This window comes from Semicossyphus pulcher, unplaced genomic scaffold (genome assembly GCF_022749685.1).
Source record: "Semicossyphus pulcher isolate SPU_LCO1_2020_fin unplaced genomic scaffold, fSemPul1.0.p SCAF_19, whole genome shotgun sequence".
Lineage (NCBI taxonomy): Eukaryota > Metazoa > Chordata > Actinopteri > Labriformes > Labridae > Semicossyphus > Semicossyphus pulcher.
The window spans coordinates 17041186-17067777 of record NW_027211692.1 but is presented as its reverse complement, the minus strand read 5'-3'; the positions used below and the strand labels follow the sequence as shown (position 1 = coordinate 17067777).

Below are 26592 nucleotides of genomic sequence, written 5' to 3'. Positions count from 1 at the left end.
TGCAAGGTGGACCCCGACCACATGCTGGGCATTGTGGGTATTGTAGGCACATTTCTAAACCTGCTGGTGGTGGTGTTAGTGTATGTCTACACATCTATCTGAGGAGCATGCAGACACACATGAAGGATGGATTTATAGTGGAGCTGATGACTGCTGGATATGATGGACAGATGTTTCAATGAAACCTAGTTGATGGACGGCTTGATGACACCCAGAGGGACGGGATAAGATGCTTTCAACACGAGAGTGTTTTCTACAGCATAATATAAGAATACAAACAAGACATGGCTGTCATATCAGTTGCATTCTCTCTCTTTTTTTCTTGGACACTGCAAAATCTACATAATCTGAAGTCATTGCCTTTATATTAAATAAATGTGTATTTATTACCAATACAATTCAAGTGAAAAAACATTCATCAGAATTGCGGCACTTTTCTTTCTAAGAAATACATCTTTAGAGACAGTTTGTGTCTTAGTTTAATTTATTTAACAATGAATGAAAAAAAATGAATTATAGCTTTAGAAACATGAACAGGTCTACCTACTTGCTCTATCACAGAGGACCTGAAAACAGCAACAATAGAAAGGATATGCCTTATCAAAATCAGTGCACAGTGGTTTAAGAGATTGTTGTTGACGTTGTTATACTAATACTTGCAGAACTCCAGAAAAAAAAAAGATATTTTCAATAATTTCTTATTTAAAAATGCATCTCATTTTTTTCCCTCAGACTTTTTTTTCTTGACTACTTGATCAGCCTATTTTTTCATATGCATAGACATTGTTTGTAAACACAAAAGTAAAGCTAACATGCTTATTTTACCAAGTTCAGACCTTCTGTCTGATTTTCAATAAGAATAAACTCATAACGATGTAATATCACAATTATATTTTAAAAACGATATATTGATTTGCTTCTTTAAGGTACATGAGCAGTAGAATTATTGACATTATTAATGTTAATATCAGGCAGTATTTGACAGCTGGTGATGATGTCAATCTTCTCGGACACTGCCTTCAGGTCATCCAGGATTAATCTGATGCTGTGGGAGGCGTTGATGATGGCGCTCTGTGATGTAGTCAGCTGAGCTGTTGCACTGTGCACCTATGACACAAACAATCTGTCACTATCGCTGTTACAAAACTAGTGAAATATTCCAAATACAGCCAATTAGCACAAAGTTACTGTATAGGCACTTTACACGTACCTCTGCAGGACTGGCATGTTTTTCTATTCATTCTTTCTTTATGCCTCTGATATAAAACATTAACATTACTAAGTCAAAGGTATCCTAGATGCTCAAATTAATACAAGTTTGGATATAGCATAGTTTTCTGTACTAACTTTTCAGTATAAAGCAACATGATTGGTGCTCAAATGCACATTAGTATGTGCTAAGAGCAAATCACTTAAGGGTAATTTATATACACTCACCGGCCACTTCATTAGGTACACCTGTACTATCTAATGCAGTTCAATACAACAGCACTCCCATGGATTCTGCTTTTATGAAGTTTAGTTTTTGTTGACTTTTGTTTTGTTGAGAATCGGACGTGTGTAAATTCAATTGTGTTTCTTACTGAGGCCATAGTTTAAGGTGGTGTTGTACTGTATTTATATTGAGATGTGTCTCTAATTTTTTGTCCTCCCTGTTTACATACATGAAGGGGCAGAGTATTAGAAACACCTCTGAATATAATGCAGCTCAGTACAGCCTTGCCACGAATTATGAGCTTGATGCTGAAATATCATTGAATTAACATCTCTACGACAGCTTAGAAAAAAGCCTGTACATTACAGGCAACATAAAAGCAAATCTTATGGCTGAGCTGGTTACATTAGATTTTTCAAGTGTTCCTAATGAAGTGGCCGGTGAGTTTATTTAATAATACGTATACAATTCCTGAATTTAATCTACGTACCTCTTTACTAGCACTGCCATAAACCTGCCGTAGTGTCTGACCCACGTCAGAATACAGCCGGCTGTTCGACTCGTGCAGCTTCTGCTGTAAAAGGGTGTCACCTGGAGACAGAAACAGAGACTAATTAATACTTAAATGTATAACTGAAAACTAAACCCAACTGGTCTCCCTCCATTTCAATGCTCACCCATTTGATCTGTGCCACTCATGACTGAATATTAATGAACAGCCACAGAATGATCTTAATAGATTTACACATATTTCTGATTACTTGCTTAAGATTGCTTCAACTCGACTTAAATGCATCCATTTTAATAAGCTAATGGCTCTGACTCCATTCATGCATACAGCCAGTTAATTAATCTGCTGATGAAAATCATGAGATTAAATTTAAAGGTAGTAAAGCAATTAATTTTTTAATCATTCCTCACCATGTGGTCTGTGTGTGGGACTCGGCCTGTCTTCCACTATGGATTGTATATCAGGATGATCTCGAACTACGATAAGAGGAGGCAGGTCTCTCCTGAATATCTGAGCGCTCTCCTGGCTCAGCGCAGAGGCTCGGCCAGACTGCTCCTCCTCATCCTCACTGTCTGTTTCAGACGCCTCCCCGGGAACCTGACAGCATCCAAGATCAAAGACAGAACAGATTGTAGATTCGTGAGAGGAGGGCTGGAGACATCCAAACACGCATTTCTCTCTTTGACTCTCAAACACACGCACACGCACACACACACACACACACACACACACAATTGCATGACAACCTTAGCTCCCACTGTGGCATTTTGTGGAGCAGCCATGGAGGTGATGTAGACCTCATCATCAGAGTCTGTCTCAGAGGCCTCGCCCTGCACTACTATCTGGTACCTACTGGACATAACTACCAACACACACACACACAATGAAAGTTCGTTAGCTGCACAGAGACAAAGTGTGTATTTTTACTGTAGCCAAAAAAAACGGCAAGTGATACAGACACAGAGCCCTCATTGCTCTTACAACAAGTTAACTGAGCGAGGATCTAAAACATAACATTAGGTAAGGGCTCAATATTAAAATATACAGTCTATAGTACCGAAATCTGACAAACCTTCTCTGTTGTGTCTAAAACATATCACATGAGCAACAAGGAAGTGGGTTGTTTTCAAAGAGCCAATCCAATCTTAGCTATGACCTCACGTGATAAGTGATGTTTCACACAGCGGTAAGACGTCATGCCCGTTCATATGAGTTCGTTTGTGATTATACTCCGGCGTACACCGACGTAACATGATGTAATGGTTTTCCGACAGCATCTACAACAGTACGAGGTAACTTTAAAACGACCTCATTTATGAAATATCTTAAATACTGACATTTTTTTTCATGTTGTTTGTTTGCTTTTTGTTGGTTTTATTTAATTTTTTTAAATAATATATTACATACTATATTGTGCTTGTGCAATGTTTTGTCTTTTAAGTTATGTCTGTTTACTCTACTTGAAAGCAATTTTATGAATGTAGTCAATGTTTGCCTTACAGTTTGTTCATGTTCATTTTCTACAACAAAACTTGGGGGGAAAAAACAGTAGGGGGTTTCTTGGTGCTAACGTTGATCCAGAGGAGCACCCAGGTGTAAATATCGAGTGCTACCCCGGAAGCTGGCTTGTGTTTACTTCTACTAGCCTACAGCCACTGAACAGGTACAGATTTAACTGCTCACTTTGCTGAATTTATTTAGATAAACCGCAAGCTACGACACCATACATTATTTGCTTTGTCATAATTATCTATCATATGCAGAGGGAGGACAAACTAGTAATTACGGGCTACATAATATAAAACAGCACTAGCTAGCTATCTGGCGCTAACGTTCTAGCTAACGATAAGCTGCTGTTAAATATTTTCACAGTTAGCGTTGCTGTTGCTGCTTTCTAAAGCTCACATACCCTAGTTAACTGAAAATGTTTAACTTCAACCTTGTGTTGTGCTTATAATCACTTTGGTGTGTTTTTCAGAATGGCAGACGAGGCTCTGTTTGACTTTCTCCATATGGAGATCGTGTCTCATGTTTACAAGGAGCAGCAATCCAATAAAGGAGAGATGGACAACAAGGTGTGTTCAAAAGAAGTCATGAATTAACCAATATACACATAATATACAGACAGACTTGAGCCTTGAACTATACTGTGCGAATCAGCCCGTCTTTGTAGCCAGCTTACACTTACATAATAATGCTGGTACAAACACAACTGGTTTACATGACACACTACATACTACACACGCAGTACAACATGCATGTATAAAGCTAGTTCTTGTGCGCTGAAACAATTGACTGCTTTGATTTCTCCTCTTCAGGACAGAGCTGTGTGTGTTTCTGTCCTCGAAAGCATGGGCTTCAGAGTGGGACAAGGAGTCATTGAGAGGTAAACAAGCATGCACAAACTGTATTTGCAACAGTTAATACTGTGTGACATGCATGTTTTCTAACATTAAGTGTCTATGTGGATGTTTTCTCTTTCTAGGTTGACCAGGGACTCTCCGAGCTTCAAAGATGAGCTGGATGTTATGAAGTTCATCTGTAAAGACTTCTGGACAAAGGTGTTCAGGAGGCAGATAGACAATCTGAGAACAAACCATCAGGTAAAATAAAAGTGAGGAGCACAACAAGATTAGACAAGATGTGACTTTGTAGTGAAAGATTACTGTTTCTCACAGATCAATATGGCAAAGACAGTATGCTAATAGATTACTTAAATCCCCTTTAAATATAGAAAGCCTTGAAAAATGAAAACATGCAAATTTATATTCAGGGTTAGAATTTGTTATCATACTTGTGTTTATCCTCTGCCATAGGGTACATATGTGTTGCAAGACAACAAGTTTTCTCTGCTGACGCAGCTCTCCAATGGAAAACAGTACCTGGATCAGGCTCCTAAGGTTAGTATACAATTTCTCTTTCTCTCACGCACACTCACAGGACTTGTCCACAAATGATTTTGACATGCCACCTGGGTAATCTGATCACAGGTGGACAGGTGTAAATACTGTCCACTTGTAATCAGATCGCCAAGAACACGTAAATAACAGATCTAAAGGGGGGAAAACATTCCTACCAATGTGGGCCCTGATGGCTTTGTGCAGCAAAGCTGGGGGTCAGCCCTTTAAACGCAAAAGTTTGATTCACTGAGACTACAGGCTACAAAGTCCAGCTATATGGATTTTTACATGGATATAAGGAAATCAGACTGAATCTGATTATAGCTCGGGCTAATTTGTATGTGTGTGTGTCTGTGTGTTTTCTTTTAGTACCTCGCTTTTTCGTGTGGTGTGGTTAGAGGAGCTCTCTCTAACCTTGGTCTGGACAGTGTGGTGACAGCTGAGGTCTCTGTTATGCCATCCTGTAAGTACCATCAGAATACCAAAACATGATTTCACTGTATTGTGAGAAAGCAAGAGGTGACATAACATGCTCCTCTCCGGCTTATAGTCAAATAAACAAAGCGTAGTTGCTCATGTGAGGCATCATAATTTTTAAAGATTTAAATATGTCAATTAATGTCCAAACCAACATTTACCTCTCCTTCATTTCGTCTTGTCAGGTAAGTTCCAGGTTGTGATCCAGAAGTTGTGAGCTGATCCTCTCAGCTGCAATGTTGACAAGGAACAGGGTCCTGTGAGGTTCAGTTAATCCTAAAGAGAGGATAGAAGTTCCTTTTCAACCACAGAGGGAATTAAACACCATCCTGATTTCTACAGCTGGGTCAAACAGGATTCTCCAGGTTCCGCAAACAACCAGGTACCCCTTACAGGGCAAGAAGGTTTAGCAGAGGCGTACCGTTTAACTTGTGGTACTCTGATACAGAACAAGATTTTTTTTTCCTTAAGCATCTTGTTTTTGATGAGTTTATTTCCCATGTAAGGTAAATACTTTACAATATTAAATAAGTGGAGCCTGGCCCTGACTGACCCCACTTGGCCGAGCTTTATCTGTTAGTGGCTGTGAATACAATGATGTGAATGTATAGTAAATCACAAGATAACTTAATGGTCTTTGTAATGTGTTGTAATGAAAGTAAAAAAACTAGTATAAGAATTTTTTTTTATATTTCAGGACTATCAACTGCCATAGCATGTATTTAAGCACTTGACCAAATGATAACTAGTGAGTGTTTTAAAATCATTACACCTGGTGTATCAGAAACATTATTCAACATGTGTTTCTCTGCTGTCACACAGAGAAGCAGCAGCCAGCTCCTGGTGCTTTGTCCTGCCTTGTAGCAGATTGCCTTTAGGAGCTGGGTGCTTCATGCATGCTGGTGGTCATTAAAATTTCAGGTCATTTTGAGGCTAAATGCAAATCTAGAATGAGTCATTGGTACATGAATTCGGAATGACATCTACTCAGTGAGTCTTCTACCTCTGTAGCGATATCACATTTCACAGCTGACCCCTCAAACTGGGTTTATAGGTTATTATTTTTGTACCAAGATGTACATTTCTTGTCCTTCTTTACAGCATTATTATGTAAACATGTAGTATTGAGATTTTCCTATTATACGGTAATCTGCAAATCTGACTGAAACATGTTGCTTGTCTGTGAAATAGTTTCAAATGGATTTTTGTTACATTTGTTCTTTAAGTCTTGTTTTGACTAAAGCATACTTATGGCTTATATGGACTTAAAGGGCCAGTTCGCCGATTTTCAACCTCAGTCCTATCCTCACCTATGTATTATGTGGAGCTGATGCCATTACGGTAGAAAGAAAATTCAATTTGGCTCTGTGCCTTTGGAGGACGCTGTCCGCTTCTCCAATGGGCCCTGGAAAACCAGACTACGTAACACGTGTCATCTGGCGGAGGTCAGGGAGCTCGCTAAACTACACTTCCTCAGTCTAGGACGCCCGCCTCCGATGTCATGTCTCGGTCAAAATCGTCAGGTTTGAAATGTAGACAGCAGACCTGAAGATTTTTTCAGATGATTCACTGGTGTGTTCTCGTTGTATTTCGAATTCTGCACCGCTCTGACCCATCGCCTGCACCACTCAATGTCCTTGACCGGAAAACGGTAGCATTTCACTCCAGCGTCTCTGGCTGGGCCGTTCCTTTCGGAGGGAGGGGCGCAATGCACGCTGGGTGTTGTAGGAATGTAGAATGGGCAAAACCACGAGCTGTTTGTACAACGTTCTCCACAGATATGGCGCCAATTTCAAATATTATTGCTTCTATCGACTACAGAGAACACCAGCTTTGACTGACAGTGGCTTTTTCCAGGGGTGAATTGCTCCTTTAAATATGTGTCCATCTAGGCCATAAGTATATGCTATGTTTTGATTAATTTCTTTTTAAACTAAATATTTTCTCCGTAATTCAGTTATTATATCATGACAAGAACACCACAAAAACAATGCCTACAAAAGGAAAAGACACCACACTGAACATAATTTAGATGCTGTTTCCTCTTTGTGCCACTAGAGGGACACATTAAGCTATCAATATTTCCATTTCTGCTGTTAAACAATTTACAGATTTACCATTTTGCAAGTTATGAGTTCTATCAAATATTTTCTTTATCTTTAATGTACTCCCAGTTTTATCGTCTGTGTAAAGGAGGGAGAACCCATGGTTAAGCAAACATGAAAAATGCTATTTGTGTATTTATTTTTATTATGTTTTATGCAACAAAGAAGTCTTATTAAATTTAGTTATTACATATAGTTTATTATTTTAAGACATTTAACATAATTTCTTTAAATATTTGCTATAAATACAACTTCAATAAGCTGCACTAACACAAAATGTTTACATACCCCTTTCATATTTATAGACACAATCATAATTCTATTTTCAGAAACAGAATTATGATTATATTGTAATACAAACAGCAAGTCTTGTCTTCACTTTTTGTGGCACTATAAACAAAACAAACATTGACGCTAATGTTCAGTTATAACTTTCTCTCCGTAACTGTTTTCCATTAGTCCCATTATAACAATACATATGACTGTGCACTCGCAGCAGCAGGTCCCTTTCCCATCATCCCTGCTTAAGTTATTAATATTGCTTTCATGTTTTTGATCCATATCATGAGCTTGGTATTAAGAGGTTCCACTGTATGTGAGCGTACTGCACTTCCTGTATATTCAGTATCAAAGTTTGATCCAAGCATCTTAATCTTCAGTTTATAAGAAAACCGTGGTCATTGTGAGTCCTACTTTTCAACAAGCTTTTCAAGACTCAGTCCGATCATCATCAGGTTTGTTAGAATATTTCAACTCTCTGGATTGTCAATATTTTTACATTTAGGCATGGCACCACATTGATATTACTGTAGTACATGGATTATGGTGCTAACTCTGCCTTTGTGGTTTTTTCCCTCTGGTCTAATAAAGTGCCCCCGTCTGTATTCCAGTATTCCACTGCTGAGTGTAATAGTTTTACAAAATAAAGGTTGTTATTTGTGACTTTATCCATTTAGTGTGATCCCGATGTGTGCTTGCTCAGGCTTGGTCTGAAAAACTATATTTACTATATTTGCTTGTTACTGTATATTATAGACACAACAAGAAAAGTACATTTTTACCATACAAGGAGAAACCCAAGCCTATAATTTCATTGAATATTTCACATAATGGTTTTTACTATGAATAACAACATGAGGGCAGTTACTAGCTTAGGGCAAAATCATGCTCTCACGCCAGTTTAGAGGTTCTTTTTTCAACCAACACTGAAACAAAAGTCACCCAGCTCTAGTTGGTTTATAAACCGCACCATGAAGCATAACCGATAATTGCAAGAGTGGAGAGAAAGATCATACTGCAGACCGCTTCTTAAAGAGACACTCCACCAATTTTACACATGAAGAATTTCCCCTTCATGGGGGGATCCAGTCAGCCTGTGAAACTGTTGCTGAAGGGCCTGTGTGGCTCTCGAGGGAACATCTAAAAGTGGTCGTAAGGAACCCTGGTGATATCGTCTGGGGAAATGTAGGATCCAGTGTTTTGGGGGCTTGAACCATACCAGGGAATACAAGTCTGACTACATGGGCTTCTGCTGTATTCTTTTTTATCAGAAGCTAGAAAGCAGTTTACTTAGCGCTACTGAAGTTAACTCTTAATACTTATGCTACAAGAAAGGTAATAGTTGTGGGAGCAGAAAAGAAGCTGTGAAATAAAGAAGCAATGGGACAAGTTGAGAGGATGAAAGTATGTGGGCATCATCCTGTGAGATCATACAGGTTGTTAAATACAGCACTGAGGAAAATAAGACCCAACTTCTCTGTTATTTCTATTTGAAGTATTTTATACTAAAATTCCAGGATAAAACATCTGGGTATGGGTAAAATGTGTCTTAACGTATTAGCGCACATAAGCAGGTCAGAAGTTAGCTAGCAGTTAACTTGGTGCTACTGAAGCTTACTTTTAATACTTATGATAGCTAAGTCAGCTAAATGACTACCTTGCTACTGCTTCCTAACTTAATCTACAAAGAAACCTTTAAAATTTGAAGTAATTATAAGTTACAGCGTTTTATTGCTAACAGTTAGCATCCATGTAGCTTGGAAATATCAGTTATAGAGTAGCCTTCTAACAGTTAAAGCCCCTTTATTTGGACATGTGGCTGTACAGTTTGATCAGTTTACTACTTCAAAACTTTGTTTTAGATTTTTTAAAAATCTATCTTTTGCAAGCCCTCAAATTTACTGAAGTGCAATACTGCATTTCTGGAGTACCTCTTTAATGTATGCTAAACTCCTTTTGAGTTTTGTCCTTACTGCAGTATGGAGGCCCTCAAGACAAGAGTTCTTGAATGAGCTTAAGAGATGAAGAAACACTCAACGCCTGCTGATCTACATAGGTGAGAGCAAGATGTGTGTTTTGGGGATCTCGGTATACGATGGTAGGAATGCTGCGAAAGAAGAAAACAGTCAGGAAAATTGAGTTTGGCGTCTGTATAAATGTGCAGCACCTGACTATGGCCCACTGTTTTGCCCATTTGTTGCAACCCATTAAACACTTTGCGTAAATCCTTTCTGGAAAGGAGAAAAAAAAAAGCAGAAGGAGGGATTAGAGAGAAAGCCTGAGAGGGGGCAGAATTGTAAAAGTGGGTGGAGGAGGAGAGGTTGAGATTGAGAGAGCGGGCAAGAGGAAAATTAGATGGAGAGAATGAAGAGCCCCTACAGGAGACTGGAGGGAAATGAAAGGTATAGCAGAGAAGTTTATTAGAGGAGCATAGAGTGGGGGTGCAGAGAGGAAGTGTAGGAAGATGACGAAGGTGTTATAGTGAGGAGAGGAAAGGGCGAGGGTGCGAGAACTTTCCTGTACTTTCACCTAGATGTCTCACAAACAGTATGGAGCGAGGGAATCGGGGGAACTGAAGTGGCGAGGGCTCTGCAACAGCTGTTTTATGCTGCTCTGCACGGCTTCGCTCCCCTTCCTCCTGCTTTACCCATGCATCACAATATCAGCCATACATTCACAAAGGGGAACAGTGAATGGAAGGAGGGGAGAAGGAGGCTGTTCAGGGGCTAGAAGAAAAAGGGGAGGGGTTGGGGGTTGTGTAAGTAAAACCAGCATTCATTCTCTCAAATTGATGACTTGCTAAATTCAGTAACACTGTCCACACAGGCTGAAGCCTTTTGTAGTGTGAGAATGTGACTGTGACTATTGATCTGGGTTGGGTTTCCTGAAAGGAGCTAATTTTACTTCAATTTCAGAAACTCAGAAACAAACTGAAGGCATCAGAAAACTCTGATGATGTGGTAGCAACCATTACATTAAAGTAAAATATTAGCGGGCGTCCAAAACAAAGTTTATAAGTTGTACACTGATCAAACTGTACAGCCACATGTCCAAATAAAGGAGGTTTGAATGTCAGCAGGCTAGTCCTCAACAACCAGTATTTCTGCGCTACATGGATGCTAACTGTTAGCGATGAAACACATTGTAACTTATAATTATTTCAAAATATGTTTAACTTAGCAGTTAAGTAGCAGTACGCTAAGTATGGAAGCAGTGGCAAGGTAGTCATTTAGCTGACTTAGCTAGCATAAGTATTAAAAGTTAGCTGCAGTAGCGCTACGTTAACCTCTAGCTAGGTTCTGACCTGCTTACTAGCGCTAATACGTTAAAAATACATGAGACACTTTACCCATACTGACAACTTTTTGTACTTTTCTTAATCCACTACGGTGTTTTATTAAAAAAACTATTTTAGTATACATAACTAGTATACAATAGAAAAAACGGAATAGTAGGGTCTTATTTTCCTCAGTGCAGTAAATGTTCATATAACCAAGCTGCTGTACTGAACAACCTGTATGATCTGACAGGATGACGCCCACATACTTTCATCCTCTCAAATTGTCGCTTCTTTATTTCACACAGCTTCTTTTCTGCTCCCACAACGATTACCTTTTGTCCCCCTCTCTGCCCACTCATTCAACTTCCTCCACTCATGCATAGTAAGAGTGCGATTCTCTGTCTCACAAACACAAACTGTGTCTCTTGGGGCCATATGTTGACCTGTGCTGGACCTGAATACAGCCATCTGCCTGCTTTTCCTATGTCCCACAGGGCAAGAGTGTGGGAGAATGTCTATCAGACACAAAACAGCACACACACACACACACACACAAACCAATGCGAGCACACACATGCCTTTAACCCCTTCACAGCCACTAATCACTCCCAGGCAGCCCATCTCATGTTAACGCTGACAAGATAATAGCTCTTGTGCTTGTGTGTGTGTGCTTGAAAGAGGGATTCCTGGAGGGTCAGTCATGAGGAGGCATCTTAAGCTCTGTTTTTTTTCCTCTTACAATCATCATTACTTTTGTGTGATGATTATAAATTTCCTTGAATTGTTTGATACAAATCACTAATTTACCTAAGGTAGTTTAGGTTGTCCTGTTTGACCTTTTCATATATGACAATTATAATCCCCTACATTTGGCACTATAGTTCAATTTAATGAAAGCAAATGAACACATATCGCTAACCACAGTAACAGTACTGTAGAGTAGAAAGTGGAGAGGTAGGTTGGGATGTTATTGAAGGAGAGGAAAGGGGAACAAAGTAAGGAAAGAAGGATGTAATGAGCGGAGGCAGTGAGGGAGAAGGGAAATGGGTGGGAGCTCAGCATTGGTCAGATTAAACCCCCAAACAAAAGACTTCTTATCTCCACATGAAATCTCAATTGCATGACTACACACTCACACAGCAGTGTCTTGATATCCTACAGCAGACTGGTCGGGGCAGAAAAGACTTATCAATACTTACTTAAATAAGTTTCTGTATGCGTGAAGTTGTAGCAGAAAAAAAGCACCAAGTGCCTTAAAGTAGAAAAAAAACACCAACAAAAAAAACACCAAGAATTGTACTCATGTATGAATCATTCAGCAAATCTGGTCTGTGAGCGCATTCCTCGCAAACCACAGAGCAACCATATGATTCATTTCCTGGTCCCTTGTGCAATTTCACCAAGAAATATGAAGGACCTGCTGTGTTTCTCTCTGAGTAACTTGTGGACGAAACTTAAGGAACACCACTTTAGTATGATTTACTATAATCTAAGAAGTCACACATTCAAGCTTTTGAAAGCTTGCTTGCTGTTTTTTATAATAAATTCAGACTATAAATTTATGTTGAGTTTAGAAAAAAAGAATTGGCCTTGAAGCTTATTTTTAATGTTTAATTTAATAAGCTGAAATTTTGGAGGTAAGTGATTTACATACAAGAGTTATTGTCCCCGTCATCCTGCTTCTGTCTTGCAGGTAGATAGAAAAGAACCAGTCTTACAATGAGTAAGTCTGAGAAATCATAGTAACCTCATTTATTGTATGTACAAACAGTTTACCTTAATAGTACACGGCTACTGGGGGAGGAAGATCTACAATGAAAACCATAAATGACAGCTCACGAGTTTCCTGCTCGCTTCCTTCCTTCCTGCACCTTGCATCAAACATGTCACGGATGTGTGAACATATTTGCAGTAGTACTACAGCCAGCAAAATACACAACTAGGTAAAAAGTGCACGAGTCTTGTGACTCCTAAACTGTTTCCGAGCAGAACTGTGGCTGTGCACATTTACCTGAAACCATAACAGGGTGATTAACCACAACAGACTCGCACAGTAAGTAAAAAAACAACTTTATTTCCAGTACAAAAAAGCAAAAAGAAGTAAATATATTAAACTTGATACAAGCATTAACAACTCAAAGTCCTCTATAAATACGTTAAAATAAATTAAAGAAATTAATTTACTAAAGATTATCACCTTTAACACTAAACAGGCTTCAAACATGTTGATGAAAAGGCAATTTTTAAATAGACCGATAACAGCACGATGACTGTTCTTCTAACCAACTACGTCATAAACACAAAAAAAAACAGCCGAGTAAAATTTCTATAACACTAAAGCATACATACCCTAACCCTACAGAATGATGCGTCTAGCTCGGTAAGGCAACAGACCCGGCTGCACGGCTGACATACGTGTGACCAACATTCATATCAGTACGAAGCCGCAACAGGAAGAGTTAATACTGAATTAGAAGGAGAGACGGCGGGGTGAGAGTCATCAGTAACACCAGTGCTGCCTGTGGACAAGGGAGGAAAGAAAATCACACTCCTGGTTTGTGTTTAAAAGAGCCGAAAATACACATCAGCACCAGCTTAGCCAAGTGCCGTTAAACTCAAGCTATGTTCAGATCATATAAGTGTGCGCACAATAAGATGCAGATTAATACAATGGCATCTTTAGGGTTTTCTTCAATCTTTAACTCCAATTGATTTTCTTCAGTTGCAGCCGTTTGTGCTGCTCGGCACGCTTTGCATGTTAAAGCTAATAAAATTCCAGTCTGCAAGTGTCATACAGTCATGACCAGGAGATTTGAACACTATAATTAAGCCCTCTCAGTGTTTTGTTTCCTCCTCTCGTAGGGCAGGTTATGTTTGTTCATTTGGCACTTCACTGGGAGAGTTTGTCAATAAGGCAAGCGACACTAAAGAACATTAATTTTACCAACAGACAGGCTTGAACTCACATTAGCTAACTTAACTTAACAAAAAGACTAACACCCCTCCTCACATCTCTCCTCACAAACCAGCAAATATTGTTTCAACACTGTAACATGACCTGTTCAATAACGCTACAGGCACTTGTTTAAAAACTAAACATTCAGGTTGGGAGGCCAGTGATCTAAACAGAACCTCAGACTGTACAGCTATGAAGGGAAAAAAAACAATCTCACCAGCTTATAAACACAATACTGTGTATACAGTGAAAGGAAAAAACAACAGTTCCTAAACATAGGTCACATTGTGTGTTTGTACCACCATAATCAAAGAGGTCGAGCTACAAACATGTCTTTGGCTTTGTCACATTCTTAAGATCACACAGACGAGGTTGGTTAACGCGTACTATAAAAAAAACAGTGTGTTTGGACTCGACAACACGGCGATCACACTGTGATTACAATATCGCAATTTGCCGTTGCAGCGTGCCATCTTGATAAAGCTTTCGAAACACCTACAGCGTCGTTTAACCTCTGTCCCCATGTGTACTGATATATTTTGGTGGTGACACACATTTAAGTTTCGGCATCAAAGCTTCCCTTAAGAGTATGACAGTGACGTTTGACCCACATTAATCTACCGGGTGAATCTCTATGAGCGTTACGAGTCAGTCGATAAGTCTTTGTTTTCCTTTGACACCACACAGGTGCAGAGGTGTCGGTCTAGGTTCCGCGCGTGTGTGCATTTTTGTGTGAAGTGTGTTAGCATTGTGTGTGCTTGATGCGGCTATATATGAATGTGTGTACTGCGTATAAATCGTGTAAGCGGGGCCTGGATATCTTTGAATGTATGAAAATGTGTATGTATGTACACTGTAGCCTAAAGGCAGAACCCTGTAGCATCATCAGGAACAGATAACTGACTGAATACAGCCAGACGTCTGCCGTTAGCATCGTTAATGCCGCCGCAAGACTCGGAGCCACTGAGCGAGCTAGCAGAGCTGCTTCCATCCTGGTCCTGATCTGACAGGGAGGTGTAGGACAGAGATCGGGCGCCTAAAGGGCCCGAGAAGACCCCCGCAGCAGTGGGACTCTGCCTCAGGGAAGGCGAGGCGGTCGGTGACAGCCCGCACGGAGAACAGCCGGAGTCTGGGGAAGGCAGGAATGGTGAGCGGGGATCTGTGGCAGGAGCCATGCCTATTGGGGGCTGGTACTGGTGGGTAGAGGAGACCTTGAAGGCAGAGTCCATCTCCAGGAAGGCATGAGAGAGGAGGTCAGTAACGTCAGCGCAGGATGGAGGAGAGGCCGATGGAGTGCGTGTGAAAGAAGCAGTGGTAGGTGAAGGGGTAAGGGTGTGCTGGAGGGCTTGCTGGGGAGCAGACGGAAACCCAGCGAAGCTGAAGCTCTGTCTGACCAGAGGAGGTCTGTTTGGGCGGGAGGAGGAGGGAGGCTGCTGCAGGGGAATGCTTGACGAGGAGGAAGAAGAGGACGAGGAGGAACGAGAGAAGGAGTGTTTCCTTTCTTCCTCGTTGTTGTGGACAAAGTGGCAGCGCATCCCGTAGGGGCAGAAGCCGATGGTGTGAAAGGTACGACACGGCTCGGTCTTGTACTTTGGATGCCTGCTGAGATCCCGCAGCTCATCTGGCCCGTGAGCAAACTGGCATTTCCCGCCATATTTGCACAGGCCGCTCTCAGTGAAAGATCGACACAGTTCAGTCTTGTAGCGGGAGGAGGAGGAGGGGGTGGAGTTAGTGTTCAGTGCGGTGGGGCTGATGTCACCTTGGGAGTGCTTCATGTCAGTCCCAGGCCAGCCTAGGCTTGCTGCTGTGGTGCTGCTGGTTTCTACCATGCTGACGGAGCGCTGGGCGAAGAAGCCTGACTTTCCCCATTGGCTGGAATTAGCAAGCTGGGAGGGCAGACAGCTTTCTGACTGCTGCCCCCATGGGCTGGAAGTCAGAAATGCGCTGTCTGAAGGATCAGCATGGAGGCAGGAGAGAGACGAGAGGGAGAGCGATGTGTTGCTACTTTGCTGACCGATGAAACCTGGTGATCTCATTGCCAGATTGAGGGATGGTAGCGGTCCGCTCTGGTCCCTCACATCCAGGTTCAGTAAATGCTGCAAAATAACAGACAACAACACAACATTAGCCCATAACATTTACAACTACTATAGAGTATCTTGTTTTAAAAAAATACAGTGAATTGTTTCTTTGTGTACATTTCTAAATCCTGACATGTATCTCAATAATTAAAGAGCAATTGTGCAATCAAAGTAACAACAAGCGTAGTGTTCTGTAGTCCTCTCCCTGAGGACTACAGACGTTAAATTTAGAAAGCCCCCAAACCCCTGTTATATGAAAAATGCACTTTTTGTGCCTGGCTGACTGAATAAATTAATGTATGAAGGACTGTATTCATGGGCACGTGATAATAGTATACAACTACACTTGAAAACAATTGTGAAATGTATCTTTTGGTGCTGAGAATGTCTCTCAGCACTTTCAGTTATGTTTTATGTTAGATGCAAAGTTAGCTATATAGTAATTAAATCACAAATATGACAAATGTCATTCGGGCTTTTTAAATGAATATATCTTAACTCACTAATTTCCTATCTTGGCCTCACAGATTTATTTTGTCACATGCAAACAGCTAGAAAAGGTGAATGGAAAGTATAAACAAAAGTATTAGTAACTTAATAGGTTGTTTCAGTATAATAAAACCAGTGCTGTACTGTGTTTGTTCAATATAAACCATGACCAACTATAGAAGTGCATTGATTAGCCACAACAATATGCTAAATAATGTCATTGCTGCTTTTTGACGGTGTGCAATTTAAGCAGTGGGACAAAGCTGTGGTTTTCTTCACAGCAATAGTTGATTACCATATTTCTCACATTAACAGCCTCAAAATCCAGCAAACATTCTCATACAACACTTTGAAATCCGCACTAACAAGACATAGAAATGTTATATATGGTGTGACACACATCTTCAACTGTGAAAACAAAGGGAAAGCTACAGTGTGATGCTACTGCATATTAACAACCTATACACTGTAATTGCATTTACAACTCTGAAGACTGTATAACATACATTAACACCTGCCTGTAATGTCTGTTTACATTTAAGATATGTCAGTTTTATATTTTATGTACATATGATTTATATAGTTTATATTTTGGATTAATATATTTGAGGTTATTATTATTGGATTTCCCTGGATGTATTTCTTTCTTTCTTTCTTCCTTCTAGTGTTTGGATTATTTTTTACTGTGTATTTATTTTCTCTCTCTGCCGTTTTCACTCTGATAACCTGCTGTTGTAACGCAACAATTTCCCAGTTTGGGTTCAATGAAGTACGCCTATCTATCTTTCTATCTATCTATACAAGAAAGTAAAACTTGTTCTTCGAAAAACAAAACAGCCTCATACAATCTGCTTCTACTTACATCCGGTGCATTAAACACCTCTCCGTGCCCTGAACGCAACTTGACAACTACTTTTGTTAGAAAGTACATTAAGTAAGCTAACTTTTGCAAAAAAAGACGGGATGAATTACTGGATGAAACTCGTCTGGACTAGTTGTGGTGAAAACTATTTAACCACCTAATTTAATCGGACTAAGACTGGAAGTCACCGAGTTTGCAGTTTAATTGGGCCATGTTGCATTGGATGCAAACAGCAGCCGCAACAACGGTCCCACTTTGTGACAAGTTACCTTTCTGCAAACTTTCACATTCAATAAAACAGTCAAGGCCCTGATAAAGCCACGGGTTAGCTTGCAATTCATGCACACAACCGGATAAGAGCAGTATCCGCTAAACAAGACATGAACACACGAAGGGAGCGCAGAGTTAGCAGCAGTGTGGCTAACGACTTAGCTCACTGTTGCTCAACTTTTTGCGCGTTTCGTTTACCTTGCACATCATCTCCTCCAGGTCGGAAAACTGGCTGAGGGGGTAAGAAGGCATTTTTGCTGAGTTATCGAAAGCTTCGTCTGATCCCGTCTGCCCCCGCAGTGATAGACGTGGGGCAACTCGCTGGCATGAGTTGGTCAGAAGTTTCTAGTTGTCTGTGTGCTGCTAAACAAGCCCAAGACCCAGACCACGTGTGGATTTAAAACCTAACACTGCTGCTGTTAGCCACGCCTCTGTGAGTCAGCCCAAAGTTGTTTTCACCAGACTCTGGAGTACCAAATGTGGTTAAGAATCTCCAGCTGGATGAAAAGTAGTTTTATCAAACTCGTTTCAATTCTTGAACTTAAAAAAGCTTGTTAAATCGACTGGATCCATCCAATGATACATTTTAAACAAATACAAGGGAATGTAGTTTAAAAAAAAACAACAACAATGCTTATTTTTTCACTTTTGAAAGGCAAAAAAAAATTGTTTTTTATTGTTCGTTGCCTCTGAATATTATTTTCTTTAACTACCACAAAGCACACAACTATTTCAGATACACAATAACATTGATACCCACATTGATAGCCACCTGGAGGTTGCTTGTGGGCCGGATGTGGCCCGCGGGCCGCCAACTGAGTAGGCCTGTTGTAGATCCTTGATATGTGAGATGTTGGGTGGAAATTATCTTTCTTTGCTTCTCCCGACAACTTTCAGACCAGTGTTTTGAAATAGGCTACGGTGTTGTCAGCTGCTGCATGGTAAGGGAATAAATGAATGCAAGTTAATGACTAATTGAGTTTGCTAACAGTCAGTACCAAAGTATATGATCTTTGTCAAATACATCTGTTAATAAGAACATCAAATTAAGTTGTTTCTGGTATAAATAATGAAACTAAAACCGTATATATGACTTTAATGTTGTCATCATAGTCATCATTATGCTTCAGCTGTGTTGTACTCAGCACAGGCCTTTCAACCATATTCCCAAAGTCTTGTCTAATCTTTAAGTCTAGAGTATATAGCTGAAGTAACATCATCCATAATATCAAATTAATTACTTATAATTTTCACCATCTGCCATAATCCCAATATGGTGTGATTATGTCTGCAGATTGATGGCAGCTATTATAAAACTCCTTCTTGGGCTAAAGCGACCACATAAATATGCTTGTTTCAAATTATTTAGGCTGAGCCAGGCAATGTAAAGTCATATGGCTTTTATCAGAGGGGGTGGAGGAGGGGCCAGTAGTGAAAACTGCTATAACAAACCAAGAGAGTTACATGAAATAGAAAGCAGAAGAACATTCACAAGGGGAAAAAAAAGAAACAAAGGCAGAAAACAGGAGGACTGAACACATGGGGGGAGAGAAGACAGTACGGAGACAGTTTAGCCCTGAGAGACAGACAAGGAGGAGTGAAGCCTTTGATTTCAAAGTAAATGTAGATGTGTGAAAAAAGTCACTGTAGAGCAGGGCCATTAGGGATATCTGACAGCCCTTCTTACACAAAACTCACACACACACACACACACACACACACACACACACACACGCACAGTGTTGGTCCTTTATCTTTGTAAGTACCGAAAATTAACATTTTATTATTCCCATAAACTTAAACTAATCACGACCCATGTTAAGACCCTACACCTTAGAATTGAAAATGCCAAAGTGGGCCCTGACAAAAAAGGTCATATTCTCCTACAACCATTGCTATATAACAGAGCTTGGTCCTCACAGGGAAGGAATTTTAAGAGTACACACGCACACACACACACACACACACACACACACTAACACATACACACAGGTCTGCCAGGAGTGAAGTTGTCACACCTCTGGGATTGTAAAGAGGATTGCGACAGCTTGCCCAGAAGCCTGACGGGTTGGCAGACAGTTTGCTGTAACTGCAGAGAAAGAAACAACTTCCAGTTTGTTCAGTTCAGTGCTTGTAGTGGCCTCTTGTACTGGTTTGATTCCCGCTGGCACTTTATATGCTCATATGGTTCAAATTAATGCACAAATCAGCTCCAATAAAGATGGTAATGTTACTGACATGCATTAAAGTTCACTCAGACATTTCTTTCTAATTATTCCTGCTAATTAAATATTTCTAAGTAGCCTAAGCCAGCCAGTTGGAAAAAGTGTACAGTCCTTACAAGAGCTCTCAAAAATGAAAGAAACATCATAAATTGTTGTACATAGATAAAAGTTTTTAAATGCTGAGCCCCCACTCTGTCTGAGAGTTCTTGAAAGCAGCTCACAGCTCTGAGCCGCTTTAGAAAAATGAGTTCAGCTGAGAACAAAGCCTGCCGAAAAGCTTTATTTTGGTCCAGCCAAGTGGTCACCATTAAGTGTGTTGTGTTTGTGTGTGTATGCTTGTGTCTGTTTAACTACTCCCATCCCCCCCAGTACTGTGATGATGTAATGCTATAGGTCCAGGAGCAGATATGCCAAGATCCAGTTAAGAGTTCTCACCTGGCATCAGAATGAGCCCTAAATGCACCGGGAGTGACCTTTTGTTATCTGATTTCACCTCCCCACTCACATTTCATTTCGTCATTAGGAGAGAAACCGCATCAGACAAACACTTCAATACTAGCATTACAGCGGCTTCTTCTCATCTCTTTGCATTGCAGAAAAGGAACGTTATTCTGCATTGCTTTATCAAGTTTGGGGTCTTTGTTCCAGTTTATAAAAAGTTTGCTGTGCGTTTCTTCAATGCAATGTGGAGGGATTATTGGGCATTTATAGCTGCAATGTTTGGCTGGTGAAGTGACAACAAATTAAAGGAGCAGTTCGCCCCTGGAAAAAAGCCACTGTCAGTCAAAGCTGGTGTTCTCTGTAATCGATTGAAGCAATAATGTTTGTAATTGGCGCCATAGCTGTGGAGAAAGTTTTGCAAACAACTTGTGGTTTCGCCCATTCTACATTCCTACAAAACCCAGCATGCATTGCGCTCCTCCCTCTGAAAGGAACGGCCCAGCGAGAGACGCTGGAGTGAAATACTACCGTTTCACTGGTACAGAATCCGAAATATGATGAAAATATAGTGGTGGATTGTGTAAAAAATCTTCGGGTCTGCAATCTACATTTCAAACCTTATGATTGTGAACGAGACATGACATCAGAGGCGGGCGTCCTAGATTGAGGAAGTGTAGTTTAGCAAGCTCCCTGACCTCCACCAGATGCTACGTTTTATGTAGTCTGGTGGAGGTTTTCCAGGGCCCATTGGAGAAGCGGATAGCGTCCTCCAAAGGCACAGAGCGAAACTGCATTTTTTTGCTACGATAATGGCATTAGCTCCCCATAATAGCATGACAGGACTGAGGTTGAAAATCTGTGAACTGGCCCTTTAATGAGAGACAGCAGGCAAAAAGAAGAAGAGATGGTTATTTTTTCCTTCCTGATTCTGGTACCTTGAGTATCAGCTGATACCAAGTATCCCTCAGATACCGTTATTGCTAGCTTTGACTAACATTACACTCCCTACTAGCACTATAATGTTGTTGCTTGTTATGGTCACATGATAATTAACCTGAAACCTGTTGCATTGCCTGACGTACTCACAGGTACAGATACTGAACTGGTAACAGCTCCCTGAAGGCGTGGTCCCTGCGCCTAAAATCAAACTACATAATCCACCAGGCCACCTGAGGATCCCAGTGTGCAACTTGGCTGTGTTCACTCCTGAATTAAAATCATCCGGCTTCTGATCATATGACCCACGTTGCATTAAATGCCAAAAGCGAACAACCCTTAATTATATTGCGACTGACCTTTGGGTGCTAACCCAGACATGAGACACTGCCCTAATTAGTTCATCCTCTTAAGGGGTTGGTTCTGCATGTTTGTTTTTTAACCCTGAGATGAAGACCACCACTGTGAACAACAAGCCATTAGCAAGATGTCAACAACATGGCTGCCTTGAGGAAAGCTGTTAATTCGCTAAAGTAAACATGTGTTATCTATAAACAAGCTATTTGGTCGGCAAGTAGAGTTTACTTCTATAAACAAATCCCTTTTGGGTGAGTTGGGGATTACTGAGGGAAGGGAGTGAGTGAGTGAGGGGGGAGTTTTCTGAAGGAACGGGGGAGGGGGGGAAAGGGAGGAGAAAGGAGGAGAGAGATTTGAAAGAGAGTTCTTGCTTCTTGTTGAGTCCAGCTGGGCTAGAGGGCCTTTGGAGCACAATGAGCTCAATGAGCTGCACAACCAACTAACAAACTAATGGCCCGCCCTCTGAGACTTAACCCCCGTACACACACACACACACACACATGCACACACACACACACACACACACACACACACACACACACACACACACACACACACACACACACGGTGGAAATAACAGAGGGTGGTGAATGGGTGGGATAGAAGGGCTTGTTAGGAGGAGGAGAGGGATGAAGGGGCAGAATTGGGGGCTGTTTAGAAGAATCAGGGGAAATGAGAGAGAGAGAGGAAAGCATTGAAGGACTGGAGGAGGCAATAGATGGTTTCCTTGAGACTGAATCTGCAACAAGATTTATATACAGATTTTGGATTGATCAACCAGATGCACAAAACGTGTCATGGGACGCATTCCCTTGCTTTGTCACATGATCTTTCTGCAGTGAAATAATTAGCCGAGCCATTAGGAAAGCATCTGTTGATTCAACATCTGGTTGATATTAGAGGAGATTTACAGAGGTGACATTGCACTGTGGGGATGCCTAAGATGCTAGCTGTAATCCATCAAGATGTTTTGTGGAGAAATGGGATGGAACAATGAAGTAATTCATGTTTTCTTAGAAATAATAGACTGAAATAAAGTTGAACAACTACTTCAGTGTGATTCCATTCATTCTATTCAAACGGCGGCCATTTTCCTCTAAGTGGGAAGCTAACATGCTATTACAATCTTGTATATCTGTGCAGGTTAGCAAAATGGAGGAGCATTAAGTCATAATTCAAGCTAAAACAACATATTTGATACCTAGTTACTATGAGGCAAATGTTAATGTTAGCATTGAACCACTTCCTAGCTAACCTTACCTTTGATAGTGTTACATAATTGGACAAGGAAGGTGGAAATTCCTAGCTAGCCATGAGGTTAACTTGCTAACAGTAATGCTAGCAAGGCTTTGGTTGAATGCTAACGTTAGCTGTTGTGACTTAGGTGGCAAAACCTTATGAGTATCTTATCAAATATGTTGTTTTACCTTGATATATGGCCCAATATTCACTTTACATTGTCTTTCCAATTTTTCAAGCAGTGACATGATTAAGATTGTCAGATTGTTTGATTGAAAACCTACAATACAGCCATATAGCATAAAAACTACATTTTAGCTTTAGGTCAGGAATATGGCCACCGTCTGAATATGTTGAATTTACAGCAAGAATGGGAAGGGATACAAAAAATAATAGTGAAACAGTTACAATGTAACACCACTTGTTGCTTGTGTGTGTGTGTTCGAGAGAGTAAAACACACACACACACACACACTTACACACTCAGCCTATTGAAACTCTCATGATTAAGTGAAGTCATTCCTCTGCAGGCTTCTTCAGATAAGAGGCTACTATTACCAGTGACATATTAAAGAGAGGGGAGGAGGAGGGGCCTGTAGTCCTGATGAACATCTGCTCCTCTTTTCCTCCCCTTTCTCTCCACCTTCCCCCCTCCCTCACCACCTTCATTCTTACACATTGTACCCCCTGCCCCACTCACTGTGTGTGTGTGTGTGTGTGTGTGTGTGTGTTGTTACAAAGAGTCGGGATTCAAAGAGAGGGTTTCAGATTCAGGAAGAGAATTCCCCCAGTTGTACACTCTACAGTTGTCTTTAGTATTACGCAATGTAATTAGATAACAAGCTTTCACCATCTTTTCACCATATTTAAGCAACTTTTTTTGATGATATGTTCCACAAAAATTCAAACAAATACAATGCCTTTCTGAAAACAACTTTTATATCTTAAAACTGATCTTTTCTTTAAAACAACACAGAAAAAACAACATGCACGAATGTTTAAAACCTTCAATGAACTCTCAAATGAAGTAACGCACACTACATCAAACCATTAACATAAATGCATGGCAGCCACCTCATGAATAGAACATGATAACCAGAGTGACTGCACTGGAATGTCCATTTATGCATAAATACATAACAACTATGACTCGCTCTTGTTTCTGATTGTGCACACACACACACAAACACACACAGAGAGAGACACCCAGATGCACACACATCCAGAAACGCCGCACAGTAGGGTTCTACTCACGGGGCAAAGGCCGTAACCTAACCTTTGACCTCTGACTTCACCCTCTCCTCCTCTCTTGCCCACTGGAATTCACTCCTGTGGATTCAATTAGAAAACCAGAGAGGAGGAGAGCAGGAGAGAGGGGAGTAGGGAGGTTTAAAAACAAGATAACAGTGACAAATGTCTGCAGAAGGTCTGGTTTGGAGAAGAGACAATGATTCAGAATGAGGAGAGAGTGAGTAAGCTATGGGAGAGAGTTAAGACGTTGTTTTAAATCCTTTGTTTTGGAGAAAGGTAAAATGAGTCAGCCTTGTAGATGGGCAATCAGGGGTCACACTATACCGCACTAAAAGTGTGTGGATTCTTATGTAAATGGACTGCACTAATATAGGACTTTTCTAGTCTTTGCGACCACTCAAAGCGCTTTTACACTACATGTCACATTCACCCATTCGCACACACATTCATACACTGATGGCAGAGGCTGATATGTAAAGTGCCCAACTGTCAATCAGTCATCACATTCACACACCACCAGGAGCAATTTAGGGTTCAGTGTCTTGTCAAAGGACACTTCAACATGTAGCCTGAGGGAGCTGGGGATCAAACCTCCGATCTTCTGATTGTGTGATGACTGACTCTACCACTGAGCCACACTTACTTTTGCTTTGTAGCAGTTTTCCAGCTGAAGGAACTCTTAATGCAATAACATACTGTATATGACATTTCATAAAATATTGCATCTGTATTCATATCTTGCACGGCACCGTAGCTGCAAACAAATTCTCAATCTAATGCTTAATCTCTGATTGTATTCGAGCTGCACCTAAATCTGATTGATGTGTGACCACTTATATTGCCTTGTATGTCTTTATATCTTCCTTTTGTGTCTTGTGTAAAGCATTTTGTATTACCTTGTTGCCATATAAATTGATTTGCCTTGCCTTGATAATTAAGCTTTTTTAGAGGCCCTTTTCGTGTATAAAGAAATAGTTTTCTTACTTTTCAGTTGGACAACTGCACTGGCCTGTACAGAGTCCTGCCCTTGCAACCATTTTCAAAGGATAAATTAATAAACAGAAGTCAGACCTTATCACTTTACATTCCCCCAGGTGACGAAGGCCGTTGTAGTAGCATATTAATGCTAATTGTTTAGGAATGACATTCTGCACAATAACATATGTTTGTGAAATATTTAGATGTTTACATACTTGTTGTTTAAGTTACCACATTACTGTAATTCAATACTTAAGCCACAGAAAGGATCAAGACTGAAAAGTTGGCCACAAATATAGCTAATTAAAACCATATATTTACAACCTCAGTACAATCAGTTGTAGATCAGTTTCTTTACAGTGTGTGTTAAGCTCACACATTCTGCCTGCACAAAGCGTCAGAAGAGGACTAACATCCTGTATGATCGAGTTCTTGCAGGTATTTGCTGCATTCTGCTGCCCTCTGCTGGATTAAGATATAATTACAAACCAGCACTGTCACCATTGATTTATCATTCGGGTTAGGAGCAAAATGTGTCATGGGACTGCTTTTTGATGTGTGTAATCATAAGACTGCTTCTGTGTTGACTCTGTACAAACAACACTATTGATATATGTTGTAAAGTAGTTCAGCCCCACTCTGAAAGGAAATAAGGAGGAAATAAAGAGCATAAGTAGATGTATAAACACCTTTTCTTATTTTAAGGTATTGCAACGTGTAATCTAACTTCTAACAAAGATCATAATCGATTTGATTTGATTAAGTTAAACTGTACTTATGCACGATTCCACAACATAACGTATAACACTGATACACCAGCGAGTGGCGCTGTTGCACCATTTCCATGTTAGCTTGAATGGACTTCACTCAAGGAACTTAGATTAATTTGGCTAATTTAGTGTCTGTATGAAAAAAGATGAACACCATCTGCATCTATTACCTCTGTATGTGTATTTATCCTTATACATGTCCGTGCTTAATACTACAAAAACAAACAAGGGTATTTTTTTTTGGGAAAAGAGATGAAGGCAGGGAGCCAGAGCTGCCGAGAACACACAGAGTGGTACGCCGGGGAACTTACACAACTCTGGTCCCTGGAAGTACGCCACACACCAGTGTGTGTATGTGTGTGTGTGTGTGTGTGTGTTTGTGTTAAGCAACAGTTCCTGGAGATCCTCCTGAACCCAAAACAAAAGAAACAGCCAAATCTTTGTACCAATAACACAGACCTGGTTTGTCACCACAAGTGTCTGTGGGCCTCGTGTGACCAGCAGGATGTGAAAACAGAAAAAAAAATACCTTGATTAAATGTAAGTTTTGAGTTTGAATTAATAGAAAAATCCGGCCCAAAATAGATTTAACTCAACCAAGGTGTCAAAAAATAATGTGAGCTAATTAGCACAAATCTGCTTCAGTAAATCTTGTTGGGATTTTAGGGATTTTTCCGGAATAACTTCAGGCTTTAAAGAGGAACAAGAGTATGAAGGTAAAAAGAGCGCAGAGTGATGTCAGGTGTCTGA

At 40.4% G+C, this 26592-nt stretch overlaps 3 protein-coding genes across 3 annotated transcripts; 1 reads left to right on the top strand and 2 right to left on the bottom strand.

The window, feature by feature from the left end:
- Window positions 1–435: 435 nt before the first annotated feature.
- Window positions 436–3046, bottom strand: bloc1s3 (biogenesis of lysosomal organelles complex-1, subunit 3). The gene is made up of 5 exons (XM_069668901.1): window positions 3019–3046; window positions 2693–2808; window positions 2357–2543; window positions 1926–2026; window positions 436–1107 (listed from the first exon to the last, which is right to left on the bottom strand). The coding sequence occupies exons 2-5, from the start codon at window positions 2804–2806 to the stop codon at window positions 922–924; spliced, it is 588 nt and encodes a 195-aa protein (XP_069525002.1). The 5' UTR covers window positions 2807–2808; window positions 3019–3046; the 3' UTR covers window positions 436–921.
- Window positions 3047–3925: 879 nt separating this feature from the next.
- trappc6bl (trafficking protein particle complex subunit 6B, like) lies at window positions 3926–8375 on the top strand. The gene is made up of 6 exons (XM_069668465.1): window positions 3926–4021; window positions 4265–4332; window positions 4432–4549; window positions 4763–4846; window positions 5216–5309; window positions 5509–8375. Exons 1-6 carry the CDS (start codon window positions 3926–3928, stop codon window positions 5538–5540), a joined length of 492 nt encoding a protein of 163 aa, XP_069524566.1. The 3' UTR covers window positions 5541–8375.
- A 4694-nt stretch (window positions 8376–13069) lies between these two features.
- Window positions 13070–18000, bottom strand: LOC138597096 (mRNA decay activator protein ZFP36L1). The gene is made up of 2 exons (XM_069668631.1): window positions 17844–18000; window positions 13070–16039 (listed from the first exon to the last, which is right to left on the bottom strand). The coding sequence occupies exons 1-2, from the start codon at window positions 17895–17897 to the stop codon at window positions 14804–14806; spliced, it is 1290 nt and encodes a 429-aa protein (XP_069524732.1). The 5' UTR covers window positions 17898–18000; the 3' UTR covers window positions 13070–14803.
- Between the last annotated feature and the right edge of the window lie 8592 nt (window positions 18001–26592).